Source organism: Strigops habroptila, chromosome 3 (genome assembly GCF_004027225.2).
Source record: "Strigops habroptila isolate Jane chromosome 3, bStrHab1.2.pri, whole genome shotgun sequence".
NCBI classification, from domain to species: domain Eukaryota; kingdom Metazoa; phylum Chordata; class Aves; order Psittaciformes; family Psittacidae; genus Strigops; species Strigops habroptila.
In genome coordinates, this window is record NC_044279.2 from 81,651,203 (window position 1) to 81,665,944 (window position 14,742).

The window sequence follows — 14,742 nt, forward strand, 5'->3', positions numbered from 1 at the left end:
CTGAACACCACCCCACCAAAATAACTGCTGTGTTTCCAGTTCCCAAGCTGGATTGGGCAGTACTAGCCTGGATAGCTTTTTCCCAGGCTCCAAATTGTGTAACAGGAACATGACATCACCCTCACAGATTCAACAGCCTGAATGGGTTAAAAAAATAAATGCTGTCCCTTACCTGCTGTAGTTTCATTCATCAGCTTCAGACAATTTAATCCTGCAATCTGTGCTGCTGCCATTACAGACCTTCTCTCAGCATCAGTAAAAAAACTAGGTACCTGTTTCCAAAAAATAATTACATAGGATATTGTGAAATATGGACTTTCTAATTTAAAGAAGTCAGACTTACCCATTAAGCAATCCTATAAATTTCAATACCACAAGAAACTGTTATAAGCTAACCTCAGATTAATATGCAGTCTGAATTTAACACCTAGGCAATTTATTTTAGTGTATATTTTAATTAAAATACAAAATACAACCAAAATTAAATGACGGAATTTTTTTTCTTAAACAAAACAGATTTAAGCACTGAAAAAACCCTGAAAATATTTTCTCAGATTCTTCTGATGAGTATTTGCTCTTAAAAATCATTACGAGTTTCTGACTTTGTGCTGCACAAATGTTTTCAACACAATACATAGTCAAACAGAACCCAACAGTAAGTTGCTGCAGAAGTACTACAGTGGTGCTGGAACTAAACTTGCTGCTGAACTAAAATTTGTGTTCCAATGGAACCTATATCCAGTTTGCAGTTATCACCTCTACCACAGTGCCAGCTTACAGTGTACTGTATTATTCAGTTCCACCAAAAATAGTCAAAGCACAATCAGAGCTCATTCAGAAACTGGCTGTGATCAGCTGGCGTATCTTCAACTCCAGTCAAGCTTAAGACATAGAAGTACATTCATAGTCTATTTCGTTAGCTGCCATTGTGGTGTATTACCAAGGATCATCCCTGTGTGTGGGAGGTATTCTCTGTGTGTTTATATACCATACGGAAGCAAGGAAAAAGATCAAAGCAGATTTCTAACAGCTGAAGTACACGGCTTTCCAATTTCCATGTCTGTCTGACAGAGGGAATAACCACAATATTTCATGCCCAGGCTTCTCACCAGAGCAAGAGCACAAGTGAACAGTAAACAAAGACAATGTGAAAAGCAGGCACTTGGAACTTGGCATCAGGAGAAAAATCTCATATTCAAGCTCCTCTTCCCTACTCCCCCACTGTGGGTAAGGACACTAGCTAAAAAAAGCCAACACAAGTAAAGCACCCAAATAAAAAGCCCTTTTTAAACACACATAGGTACTTTGGGCTTCTCAGATTGCCAGTATGACCCATAGAGCCAAAGAGTTCAAGTAACTCTTACCTACACAACTCAGCAGTGTTCAACTATGTAACAACAGAGATTTAACACAAATTTGGGAAGGTTCTTTGGAACTATGGAAGCTATGCTTACAGCTCCCATTTATAACAGGAGCTGCAGAAATCAGGATTACTTTACATAGCACCTGAAGTTAGCCACTCTGGATAAGCTTAGGTAGTATGATCTTTCTGAAAACACACTCTTGATTTAACAGATATTCCATCTTCTCACACGTGATGACAAAAGTATTCTCATTTGGAAAAAACCCATAATAAAGTCCCATTTTCAGGGGGATGCAATTTCTATCCACTACTTGTGTCTCTCACCAGCACACCATGGTGTAAATAATACTGGCTTACATGAAGGTCTCTATGGGAAGAATTGCAATAAATACATTGCAACTTACTGAAATCACACAGTCTGCCACAGGTTTCTTCAAAGCACTTTCTGAAGTCTCTTTAAGCTTGGCCAATAACATCCCCGTAATCTGTTCAATTGCAAACAGTCTCTCTTCATCCAGGTATCTCACCTGAAACAGAGAATTGCAATTGTGTAATTAAACATCTCAACTGAACAGGAACAACATCTATTTTCCTGACAGGCCACCATCTCTCCAGCAATCCCAAGCACTCCTGTGAAGAGAAACCCAAAGATGAGCAGCAGCTATATTTACACTGGCAATTAGTATGATGAGAGCAGGTATATAGAACAAAACCTCACTTTGTGTGGTAAGTTGCTTTCTCGTGGGGCTTTGAAGTGCACTAAGTGAGGATGATTGGGAGATTTGCTGCAGGAGTGCACTCCTGGTCCAAATTAAAATTCTAAAAGATAGACACATTCAGAGACTGAAGCCAGAAAGCCTGAACCTTGAGAAGAGCAGTTTCCAGCTACGTAATTTGGAAGAAAATTAAAAATAACTTATTCAGATTACATCTTGTTTTCCTGGAACTTGGTCTCTGCATGTCCCTAAGACCTAAACTCAGATGAGACTAAGAACCACACACTGTAATTATACATATTTTAACATCAGTCTAGTAAGTTAAGGTGAAAAGCTACCAGTGTGACTGCAGAAAGCCAACAGAACTGATGAGAAACCTCAATGGCCATCTCTTGAGAAAGTACAGTACTCGAGCACATGTTACTGCAGGAAATAAGATGCTCTTCATCTTTTAGTAACAGCAGATTCATTACTCAGTCAATTTTACTGAAGGTGAATGAAACAAATTTAACCTTTTTGGGGGTGAGGGATATTAACATTTTACAGTATACCTATATGGGAGACAATGCAATACCTTTTTTACACTACTTGATTACTAGGAAACACGAGTATGTAATACAGAACAAGTACTCTAGATCTTCCTGAACATTTAAAGAAGTGAATGAGTTGCAAGAAGCGAGAAGCATAGCAAAACTATGCTAAGGCAGGCCCTGTGGAAAATGAAAGGTGTTACTGTACTAGTTATCATGTGATGTTTCTTTTCAAAATGAGTAAGAATATATTGAGAGTTTTCTTAAGGAAATATAAGTCAGTTCAAGTAAGAAGTTAAGTGACAAACGTCCAAAGTGCTCATCTCTACCACTGAAGATATTCTGCACAAACTCACCTTTACTCCTACAGAGCCATTTGGCATCTTCTGAAGCTCATAGGGAAGCTTGGCCCTTTCAGCTTGTATGTAAGGATCTTCAAATGCTCTTCCATGCAGTTTTTTGAAGCCATGCAATGTGTTTTTTACATTTGTGACAATCTGCGGAAAAGAGATTTTAATTACCCATGACATTACCACACATGCATAGAAGACCATCCAGAAAGGAACTCTTGTTATGTTGGGCTTACTGCACATACTGAAAACCCATGTTAAGCCCCACACATTTACTGGAAAGCAAAGGGTAGGGGGAGAAAAAGCAGCATCTTTTTTTAATCTATGGTCTCCATTTAAAAAATTCAAATTTACTTCCCTCTTTAATATCCATTAGTTTGCTGACATCAATTTTCACTGTACTGTTTATTTCAGAGGAGCTTTCTGATATAATATGCAGTATTTGAGATCACACTGCATACTGCTGCAGTGGCTGTCTGTAAGAACAAATGAGGCTATTACCTACATTAACCTTAAACAAAACTTCAACAAATTAACACATTTAACTTCCTTTAAAATTCTCCTCTAATTCAGATCCCACCTGGACATAAAGCCTCCTCACACCTCTCTGTTTCAACCTAATTACTTTAAAGACAGACTTTTAAGTAAAGAAAGGACCAGAACAAGTCCCAATAAACGCAATATTTAAGCACTCAAAGGGAATTATTCCAGGGTAAGCTTCTCCAACATAAAGTAATCTAGTTTACTAGTGTAAATAACAAACTGGGAAGAGTACTGACAGGACACCTTCCCACTACCAGAGCACAGGGCTTGAGCTCAGAGAGTGTAAAGTTTCTCTGAATGAAAGTGATACACCCTCTGCATGTACTGACTGCTCAGGGTACTAATGGTAGGTTCCATTACCTTGATATCTGCCAGGCAAATTTACAGTTACCTGCACTCTAAACTAAGGGGAGGAAGTCCTCAGGGTGCAAACATGATGCACAGAAAGAGGGCAAAACCCAATCTATTCTCAGTGTGTAGGTTCACACTAGCTATTACCATTTTTGTTTACATATTTTCCTTCCAAAGGAAGGCTTTCCCAGCTTGCAAGTGAATTTACAGAGGATTAGAGAAATTTTACTTCTGTTCAAGGTCCCAGATTGAGACAGTAAGTTAGTACGATGCAGCCCCTTCATATTAGTGCAGATATGGGTCGCTGTTTAACTGCCAGTTTCAACTTTTCTAAAACGTAAGCACAGTATTCCTCCTCACCCCAGCAGAGAATTACGAACTCTGTTCTTGCTGTCAAGAGCAAGCAAGGGAAAAATAAAATTTTTAACAGAGTTTTCTGTTTCTTCCCATTTTTCGCTCTGACAAAACAATACAGAATACGGTTTCAATTTTAATGCAGGGAACATACTGTTGAAGCAGTAGCTATTACTGTGAAATGTACACTTATCATAGACAATGAGTATCAAATTCCTTAATTCTCTTCCCATGGTTCAACAGCAAACAAGTCAGGTAAGTAACACAAGAGGTTTTGATCCATTTACCTGGCTCTTTGCTGCATTCCCAATGGCCCGGGTCTTGGATCCTAAAGATATACATGCTCTAAGTAAAAACAAGAAAAAGAAATCCAGCATTAAGAAAAAACATAGTAAGATAGTTCCAAAGTACTTTAAAACACTCACAAAAATTAAAGCAGCAGAACATTGATGTGGTATTTAACAGTATTATTACATGAAGCACCAGAACCTGCAGTGGCAGTCTACTTATTTTGTTCTTCGCAAATTACTTCAGAAACTGCAAGCAACCACAATTGTTCACATTATAACTGCATTTAAGGAATTCTTTAAAAGCTTATGTGTTCTACAGATCTTATCATAAAGGTAAAGAATTAATAGTTACTTTTTATAATAGGGTCACAGCTTTTAACTACCGAAGCCTGTGACATTTAATTTAAAAACCTGAACTTCACCAGTTGGGTTTTCTTCACTCAACAACCACATTCACACTGCAAGAGCCACTGGCAACAATAATCAGGGGACAACAATAAAAAAACCCAACCGACCCAAGCAAAAAAAAGAAGCCCGGTTCTACAAACTGTTGAGTGCTTCCCCTGACTGAGGGCTACCAGGAACAACTGCAAATAGGCAAAGGGGCCATGTCTGGGAACAGCTCCCAGCAGTAGAGGGCTTGGGAAGCTGCAGAGTAGTACACAGCTCCTTGGAGCTTCTCAGGTACAACTGAGCATCCCTCTCTGCCTCACCTCTGGCTCTAGCAAAGGCTCTCCCAGGTACACACCTTCACTTCACAGGTTTGAAATACAACTCCTTCCCCAGAAGGGAACTGATCTGGCTAAAACCATTCAGTAGTAAACAACAGATACAACCCAGACTTCATGTGGTTCAAATTTAATTATTTAATGAATGCATAAAGGTCACTACAGTAGATTGCTTCCTGCCTCCCCTCCATCATCTCTACAATAAGGGCACTGTATGTAATTTGAAAGTATTATCTAGCAACCTCTTCTGCTGTAACACCACACTGAACAGACAAAACCTTCTCCAGACTGAACTGCTGCGAACAGACAATGCACTGCCCTACATTTTCAAATATCTAGTTCCGCTTTCACAAACAGCTTTTACAATTTTGAATGTCACTTAACACTACTGTTATCAATTATGCTTCTTCATAAGGAAAGTCAGATAAAAGAGCAATTTAAGAAAGGTGCAATGGTTTACAAGACATTTATTTTAAGGATAATGTGCTACTGCTATTATATCATACCTTTTCAGTGTAGGAATTTGACTCTGTTGACAGACAACACTACTTGCAAATACCCTTATGCAGAGGATGAAGCATCAAGCCATAAGTCCACTGACATTCCTGCCATGGTTTACTTCAATCACTTAATTCCAGTGCAAGGGAATGGGTGGTTTCTTCCTCCCTTGGCTGGGAAGTAGAGACGTCAAAAAATAAAACATGCTCTCTTTGGCTCTGAAGGCTTCAGCTATATCCATGGCAGCTCTTTGGGAAGCACATCCAGCACAAGGATACACACACCTCAACTGACCTGTCTCCGCCACCACTACCCTCAGCCTGCTTTGGAGTGAGCTTTTGAACAGTACACAGACTTTCCTAAAGGTAGCAGCTCTTCACCAAAAGGACATTTCAGTCCTCTTCATGCATTGTTTTCGAGAAGATGCTACCATGTCATTTTACTTACAGTTTGTGATTAAACTAATTACACATGATCTGAAAAAAGTTACTAAAGAATTAGGAGCTACTGATGATCACCTGTTTTTTCCACAAAACCACAGTGGTGAGGCACAGCACCTGAAAGGGCCATTTGCCACTAGTTTAACAGACCAGGTGTGCTAGAAACACATGCAGCAGACTAGCTGGAATTCCCAGTTCTGAAAAAGCCAAGTGTCAGTTATCATCCAAAGAGACACTAAGTCCAAAACCCTCAATAAGCACAAGGTCTACTGAAATGGAAGGCCTAATGGCAGAATCTTTTTCCTTTCTTTCTTTATTACCTGTGCTAAAGCTTTAAAGATGATACATATTTTAGGAACACTAACTATCCCATGCCTTAGACTACAGGACGTAGGTTTTAGGCAAGATGAATGTTTCAACAACTGAGATGCCGGATTTATGGGTTACAAGTGTTGTATTAAATTGTGAAAATACATATCTTCCATAAATCTTCACTGCTTTAATCTGTGCTTACACTAACGCTGTACTGTTCAGGTATCTGAACCAGCTCCGAAACTGGAAGCCAGCTGCACTAATTAGCCTTGCCCAGAAAGAGCAACTAGCCTGACAGAGCACAGCCAGCACTGCCCTATCTTTAGGGCCTAACTCAGTATCTTTACATGGCTTAATAACAACAGGCTGCACATGAAAGTGTACTCACTTGTCCGGAGCTAGTTCAGGTATTTTTATGCCACGCTACACAGTCACAACAAACATTAACACAAACATTACTTCTGGGAGTAAGTCCCAAGTATTTGGGACATATCCAATCAATGCTAACTATTTGCTAACTTCAAGTACCTAAATGACGTAAGTGCCTCTATAGGAACATATAAATAAAGAGTTCGTTTACTGTGTTGCTGTGTGTAACAAGCACAAAAGTTTGATCTGCCTGCCTCATTCAAATCCTGCCTGAAGTAAGGTTTAGTTACAATGATAAACTGTAATAAACCTGTTATTTTTCCATTAGCTTTCTTAGTTTGCCTCAAAACAACAGCATTAAAAAGTTCCTCATATTCTCCTATACTGCACTTTGGAGAAAGAGAAGAAAAAAGCCAGGAAAAAAGTCACTTTAAGGCAGATAACTACTGCCTGTAAGTATCTGTGCAGCCCAGATGCTATCTTGCTAACTGTGCTTTTAAACCCATTTCATAACCACTTCGCAAATATTTTGAAAGTATAATTGCTCCAGTATTAGTGTGAGAAATATTAAATGCAGAGAAATCTGTGTGGAGCCTACCTGCAAAGAATACACTCCAAAAATACCTAAGAATTGGAAGTGCTCTTCATCATACGGGGGCAGAAAACTGCAGCTGCCTGAGGATTCTTGAAGCAACAATTTCACGGGGTTCCTTGCACAAAAATTTGGAAGGTCCCAGAACTTCGGTTCTTAAAGGATGCACAAAGATAATGCCTTCTTGAGCATTAAGGTGAAAGGATATTTTTTTAAAGTAGTAACTAAAGAGTATTCCCAATACAGAAAATATGCATTTTAGCATTCAACTTCTTTGTTCTTTTAAAAACGAACTTTTCAGACAGCAAAGCAAAACCTACATTTTGGTGAGATCAAAGACTTTAGCAATGCTAAAGTGAGTAAAGCCTCACATGGCAGAAACAGCTTTCTGCTGTTGTCTACAAATTCCTTTTATAAAAGCACCATCCAAACCCCCATTTTTATGGGTATTAATACGAATTCCTGAATTCTCCTCGAAAATTATGCACAGATGGAGCTCTAAACCCCCTAGACGTATCCCATAGAAACAGAAAAGAAGAATCTCCACCTACTCCTGCGTATCCCATCATCACGGACGCTGCCCGCTGCCCCCCCTTCCTCGCAAGACCTCGGTATTCCACGGCCAGCAGATGCAGCGCGGTGCAAGTAAGAACAGGTTTAAGGAAAGGGAATCATCGCGCCACTTCCCCGTTTCGCCAGTGAATCAACGTCGTCCTCCTCCTCATCCCCTGTCTCACCACCACTCCATCACAAAATTGTTAATGAAAACGCTCCAAACCCTGACAACCATTCTCGAGTTGAGGAAACACATGCTCTTAACCGTATCTACAATGAACGAAAAGCATTACAAGGGCAGGAAACCCCCTCATAACTCCATTGTGCCCCGAGAGCCCTGTGGCACATCCAGCACAGCGCGGTCCTTCAAGGACACAGAGGAGTCAAAAGCTAGAGAGGGGGGGGAAAGGGGGATTACTCCTCGAGCAGTCACCTGCCCCAACACACGCGTTCCTGCGCCTGCTGAGCACACTGCCCGTGGTACCGGGAGAGGGCCGGCCAGCCGGCCGGCGACAGCGCCCGCACACAGCTCCCGACCGGTCGCCAGGCCTCAACCACTGACGGGTCCAGGCGCCGGCCGGCAAAACCTCGCTCCTCGCCCACCGAGGAGGCCGGAGCGGCTGCCGGCGCCGCGCCGCCAGCGCCGAGCGAGGAGCGCCCGCGAGCCGCGGAGGGAACCAGGCCCTGCGGGGATACACGCGGCTCCGCCCGGCCGCCCCAAGAAGCCAGGACGCCGGGGAACTGGGGGGGAGGGGGGGAGAAGAGGGGGAGAGGGCGGCTGGGCTCGCCGCTGAGGCAACGAGACGGGAAAGTATCCGGAGGCAGCCCGGGAGTGCCGGTACTCACGGGGTGCAGCGGTCGCTGTACTCGTTGGCGATAGTCTCGATACCGCCGCTCCGCGCGACGCCGATGTAGCAGTTGAGGAAGCCGAGATCAAAGCCAACCACGGACATGGCTGCACCCAGGTGCTCCCCGCCGGCCTAGGACTGTAGCGGCAGCGGCTCCGGTCTGCGCTGCTGGGACGCAGCTCCTCACCCGCCTCTCCCCCACTGCGGAGCACCGGCCACCAACCGGCAGTTACCGTCCTCTGCGCAGGCGCGCTGAGCCGGCCGGCAGGGAATCTGCCAGGCGCCGGCCGCGGCTTCGGCACTTTCCGGAAGCGGTCGGGTTGCGCCGGCTGCGGGCGAAGCGCATTCGAGAAAGATCTGGAAAGGGAGGGACTAAGGCGTTATCTAGAGCGACACCCCGCGCACAGACGTCACCGCCGCGGCGGGACACGCCCACCGCCCCCCTTAAAGGGCCCGGCGGGCGCGCAGGGTGCCTGAGGTGACGGCGCCCCGCAGCGATGGGGTTGACCCTGCGCGCTGCTGCCCGCCCCGGACAGCTTCGTGTGAGAGCTGGTTGCAACACAGCGTAATTTAATGTGATTATAGCAATTGAGCGCAATTAGTGCTGGGCAATGATTAGGCCGATTAATAGAACTGTCCTCAGCAGGTGGAGCTGCCCACAAGAGCGGGGCCGGCCATCCCTCTTGCACTCAGGGATCCCGAGGCCTTCCTGCTCGCCCTGAGGTGAGGAGTGGGGCAGAGATCCCGCGGCCTGGAGGAGGCAGGTGGAGAATCCTCAGAGCCCCAAGGCATGGGCTTACTCCCACATTGGAAGGGCAAGTGAGCACTGCATGTAAACCCCATGTCCAAAACAGAGGCAGGGATTGCTCCTGGTGCCAGGGAGCGGCAGGGGCTTCCTTCCGGCCTTCACGTCCTTTCTCCCGTAGAAGAGCTGTCCCAAATTTGTGCCTACGTATCCCAGAAGCACACTCATCCTTTTCATTTTTCTTTTCTAGGAAAAAAAGATGCCTTTAAACCTGAGTATCTCTACTGCAGCTGCCCCATTTTTTGTGGGTGTCATTTGTACAGCAGGCTGAAACTCTACAAGACATACTTACACTCTGGAAAAGCTCTGTAAGTATTTGCTTCTAAAAATGCCATCTCAGTTTCACAGAGCAATATGACATCTTTCTGACACAGCGTGTGACACTGCTGCACAATTTGGTTCTACTGGAGAGGCTAAAAATAAGTGCTCAACCACTAAACTAGATTCACATCTCGGTCCAAAGTTTTAGTTATCTCTCCATTTGCTACTGTTTCAATGGTCTAGTTCACGACTAGAATTTTCCCAGTGAAGATGACAGATGCCATTTCCCTCTAAATCCTATAGGAGCAAGAGAAGTCGCTGTTGAGAGTTACTTGTAACACTACTATTTATCAGTACAAGCAATTAACCACCTCATTTTCCTTGCTAATATTAGGATAAGAAAGGCAATACAGGCTCAATCCCATGTGCCGTAGCCGAGGAGACAAATCCAAAGTCAGGTTACTGCTCTGCTGCTTCAGTCCCTGTTACAAAACCAGTTCTCGGTGATTCAAGGTATTGCAGCATCCCACTTTTGTGGCACCACCCGAGGCTAACTCCTGACAGAAAAGAAACCTTGGGCCAAGAGATTATATGCAAATGCCTTTGCGTAGCTATGCAACATTACTAAGCCAGACCCAGCAGAAATTGTGCAACCTTGCAGCAGGGGGACAGGCCATCGCTGCAGCAGCACTGGCGTGTCTCACATCTCAGCAGGATAAATCAGCCTGTATGCAGCTTCCTGCTGCCGCTGCAGCGTAGTTTCTGGCAGCCAAGCCAGCTGATTTCAAGCAGCAGACAGGAACGCAGACGTGTGTAGGCATTCATGATAGCAACAAGAAAGTGCCAACAGACTTTTTATTTGCTTTGTCAACAGTAAGGCTGCGATGAGTTGCAGATGAGATTGTAAGCAGGACAAGCCAAACTCTTAAAAGTGTTTCACGACGTCTTGCTTGCGTGCTTCAGTGCCATACTGATTGCCCAGCCTGCGAGTATGAACAAAACATGGTCAGGTCAGGTTGGCCACAAACTTGCCTGAGCGTATCCCCCACCCCGGTCATCTACTGTCACTGTAGCAATCTCAGAATCGGGGTTGTCCGAGTCTTTCCAGTTCTTGGCGTGTGAGTCACATCTGGTTTTTTAGCAGCTAAAAATCATTTGTACTAACTCAAGGAGCTAAGGGTTTTATGTGAAACTTCACTGGTTGTGGAGAAATGTAAGGAACACTGCTAGCCTCAATTTCTTTGAACCCAAACATTTTAATAAAGGCCTCCTAAATGGTTTGGTCCCCAAGTTACCAATATTCTGCAAGGTTTGGTTTGTGTTTCATTTTCCTATTGAAAAGTATTACCCAAGAAATAAAAATAGGAGTCTCCTCATTTATGTACACTGCAAGATTTAGCCTCAATATTGAGAAGAATCCTCAGCCATTTTAAACTTCTTCAAGAAATAATGTAGTAAGTGTTCTATGTCTGTAGGTGCTTGGGTCTCTACACTTCTGGGCTGTTTTGGCTTAAAATGCTGCCAGCCAGGCTAGTGTTCACAGTGTTGTTTGAGTGATGGGACAGAGAGAAAAGTGAGTTGCTGTATTTCTTAATGCAAACTTTAAAACAAACAAACAAACAAACAAACATAAACTCCTTTGCTGTCTTGATTTGTGCTTTAAAATACCATGAAAACACATCAGCAAGCTAGAAACAGGTTTTCTTTTGAGTGTGGTTCATGTAGAAGCAGTAGCAGGCTGATGCCTGTGCATACTTAACAGTGGGCTCTGCTGACAGGCTAGGGAAACTGCTGTTACCAAAGTATATTCAGGTACAATCCATAATTTAAAAGTCAAGATGTGTAACATTTAGTATGAATAAAGCCAGAACATTGAGAATTTTAAACAAGAGGCAGGTATTGTCTTGGCTTCATTTCTTGAATGAAGTGAAAAGAGTGCTCTTTAGTTCCCTGAAAATGAATTGTTTAGTTTAGTACAGGCTTAGTGACAAAACCACCCAAAAGTATTGTTTGCATAACATTTAAACTAAAAATAAGCTATGCAAACAACGAGGATTCTAACATGTACACTCTACAAACAGCATAAATGTTAACTCACTGTTTTAATCAGATCCTAGACTCTCTGAAACATCATGATTAAAAATGTCCTTAATTTTGTCATAAAGGATGTTGGAGGGTGCTCCACATAAGAAAGCATTAAGCCCCTGTCATGCGTGTATGTTCATAAAGCAGTTAGTGGTTCCTTTAGACTGACATTCAGTGCCCCCTCTCTGCACAGAAATAACAAGGACAAATCATTGCTGCACTGAGAAGGAAACTCAGATGTCTAGCAGAATTTGTCTTTCTTTAGTAAAGAGCGCTAGGGAACTTTTCCCTAATGTTTCTCATACTGCAAAGGCGTGATCTTTTACCTAATAAATATTCATCTGATGTAGTGCTCTGTTAGCTGGTTCCAATAGCTAAATTTGGAAGGGCTGTGATCCTTCTTCCAGTGCTGCTTTTAAGCTTTACTGGGCCAGTAGAAGGCTTAGGAATTAAATGAGGTCACCCCAGCGAGTCCTGATGGTGCTCTAAATTGTTTCACTGCTATTAAAATTTCCACAGCTCATTTTTTTTCCTTCTTTAGTACCACTGAAATATTTTTACACCATGTAGAGTTCAGTTCATTAGTAATCAATAGAGTCCTCTAAAAAATTGTTAAGGTCTTGACTAGCACAATAATGTAAAATCATTGGAAGCTTAAGAAGCGGCACAGTTCACTTTTCATCTAGCCCACCTTGTTTCTGAGCATTAATTTGCCTGGCAAATGAAAACAACGCAGAAAGGAGGGTTTGTTGGTTAGAGATCTCAGCACCATCTTCACTAAAACTTGCTTCAGGTGCTTACAAGTGAAGGAATGAACGGGTGACAAGCAGTGAATGTTCACATGCACGCAACATGACCGTTTCTGTACAAGTCAGAGCTAAGGAACTGAACCCTCCCTTCAGCTTTTCCCAGGCGCAGTGGGAGTGAAAACAAGGCCAGCTCCTTTAAGTCTTGAAAATCTCAGCAGTGGGCTGGAGGCAGCCCAGAGGAACCATGTGTGTCCGTGCTCCACACAGCAGAGTGTGTGGAATGGCTTGCCCAGAGAAGCTGGGGCTGGTCCATCCCTGGCAGTGTTCAAGGCCAGGTTGGACACAGGGGCTTGGCGCAACCTGCTCTAGTGGAAGGTGTCCCTGCCCATGGCAGGGGGTTGGAACCAGATGAGCTTTCAGGTTCTTTCCAACCCAAACCAGTCTGTGATTCTGTGAAATACTCATGCCCACTCTGGATATTGGTGCAGTGAGAACAGCAAATCTCTCAGGTACTCTGAGTAACCCTGCAGCTCTGACAAAAAGTGTTTTTGTAGATGTGCTTGGTGAGCTGTCAAACAATTCCTGTTTTGGAACTGCAGTCTCTTCAGGATCAGAGGACTGTGGTAGGAACTGGCACTGTTTCTTGTCTTCACTAGTGAAAAACATGTACACTTTTTTTTGAGAGATTGACTAAAATCCCTCTCTTTATGTGAAATTCTGCTGGAAAGAAGATGCTAGTTTTTACTTCATTTTTTTAACTTAAATTAGCTACATTTTAAGTTGAATCCACCTGTAATGTCACAGTAAGGTTTTAGACTGTCTATAATGTCATAAAGATAATCTTGCCTACTTCAGGCCTTTGTGATATGCTCTGCAGCTAATAAAGTGATGTTTGAAATTTCTGATGAACAAAGTGTTACATTTTGTTATGTCCTCTGTTAGGAATGAAGGTATGAGATCACTATGGATTTCCTAAATTTAATGCATATAGGAAATCTGTGATAAATATTCACATAAATCAATATAAATAAGCATAGTAACATAGCTAAAAAGCATTTTAAATATGTTGGCTTGAATTGGCATGATATATGCAAATTAAAGGATATTTGGTAGTGCTTATTACTGCTTAGTTGAAAGAAATCAATTTTGCTGAAAGCAGTAACTGTGCTCGTTATTTCAGGAAGTTATTCCATTTGGCAAATACATTTTTAAGGAATAAAAGGTGCTATATTTAATTCAGGGCTTGCTCTTGAATCAGAAAAAGCATCATGATAAGAAATTGATAAAAATCATACTAATCAGCTCTATTTGTACGTGAACCTTCAGAACGTGAATGAGATGCCACATAAAATGTATTTATACATCCACAACATATATACGTCCTCGCATTCTCACCTTTTATGCTAGTAAACCCATTATCTGATTTCATATGATTAGAATTTATGTTTTTAATAATCTTGATACTATCCGCTATCCTAATGGTAAGTTAATTACCAGAAATGCAGACAATTCTTTGGTAAGGCCTCAAGAGGCACAGCACTTGGGAATAAAGACAGCATTAGCTGTAGGCCTGCTGCTGATTAAGCAGATAAAGCAGAATCTGAAGACAGTGAAATTCTATTTAGTCTGAAAGAAAGAAGTCTAATGGTGTTAATGGTCTTTGCTCACTGTGAGCTTCAAAGTTCCTGTTATTTAGGACAGATTACCGGAGGTATGCAGGCATTAGGTAAGAATCCAAATATCCCCTGGGATTTTTTTGAAAGCACCTAAGCAAGCTCTATGCCAACGTATATTATGATTTTCTTTTGAGTTTCTGGAATATCAAGAGAAAAGATACTCTCGAAACAAAATGTAGAGACACTTCTGTAGAACTCACAACTCCTTTCTAGTACCAGATGGCACGATGTCCTTAGGGATGCAGGGGACAAGGTCCTGATTTTTCAACAGCATGTTTGTGGGGTTTTTGTTTTTTGCGTTTGCGGATGATCTTCATAGCAAGAATT

General features: G+C 42.5%; 1 protein-coding gene and 1 long non-coding RNA gene across 2 annotated transcripts in view; one reads left to right on the top strand and one right to left on the bottom strand.

The window, feature by feature from the left end:
- The window catches only part of HSPA4L (heat shock protein family A (Hsp70) member 4 like), a 28,597-nt gene extending 19,398 nt beyond the window's left edge, over window positions 1-9,199 (bottom strand). The window contains exons 1-5 of the mRNA XM_030480893.1: window positions 8,838-9,199; window positions 4,495-4,552; window positions 2,966-3,106; window positions 1,768-1,890; window positions 173-272 (exon numbers count right to left, since the gene is read on the bottom strand). Coding sequence (XP_030336753.1) covers window positions 173-272; window positions 1,768-1,890; window positions 2,966-3,106; window positions 4,495-4,552; window positions 8,838-8,944 — 529 coding nt within the window. The 5' untranslated portion in view covers window positions 8,945-9,199. The remainder of the gene's footprint in view (window positions 1-172; window positions 273-1,767; window positions 1,891-2,965; window positions 3,107-4,494; window positions 4,553-8,837) is intronic.
- On the top strand, window positions 9,143-13,648 carry LOC115605849. Its single transcript, XR_003990745.1, has 2 exons — window positions 9,143-9,562; window positions 9,835-13,648. It is a non-coding gene; the product is annotated as an uncharacterized LOC115605849 (long non-coding RNA).
- The last annotated feature ends 1,094 nt before the right edge of the window (window positions 13,649-14,742 follow it).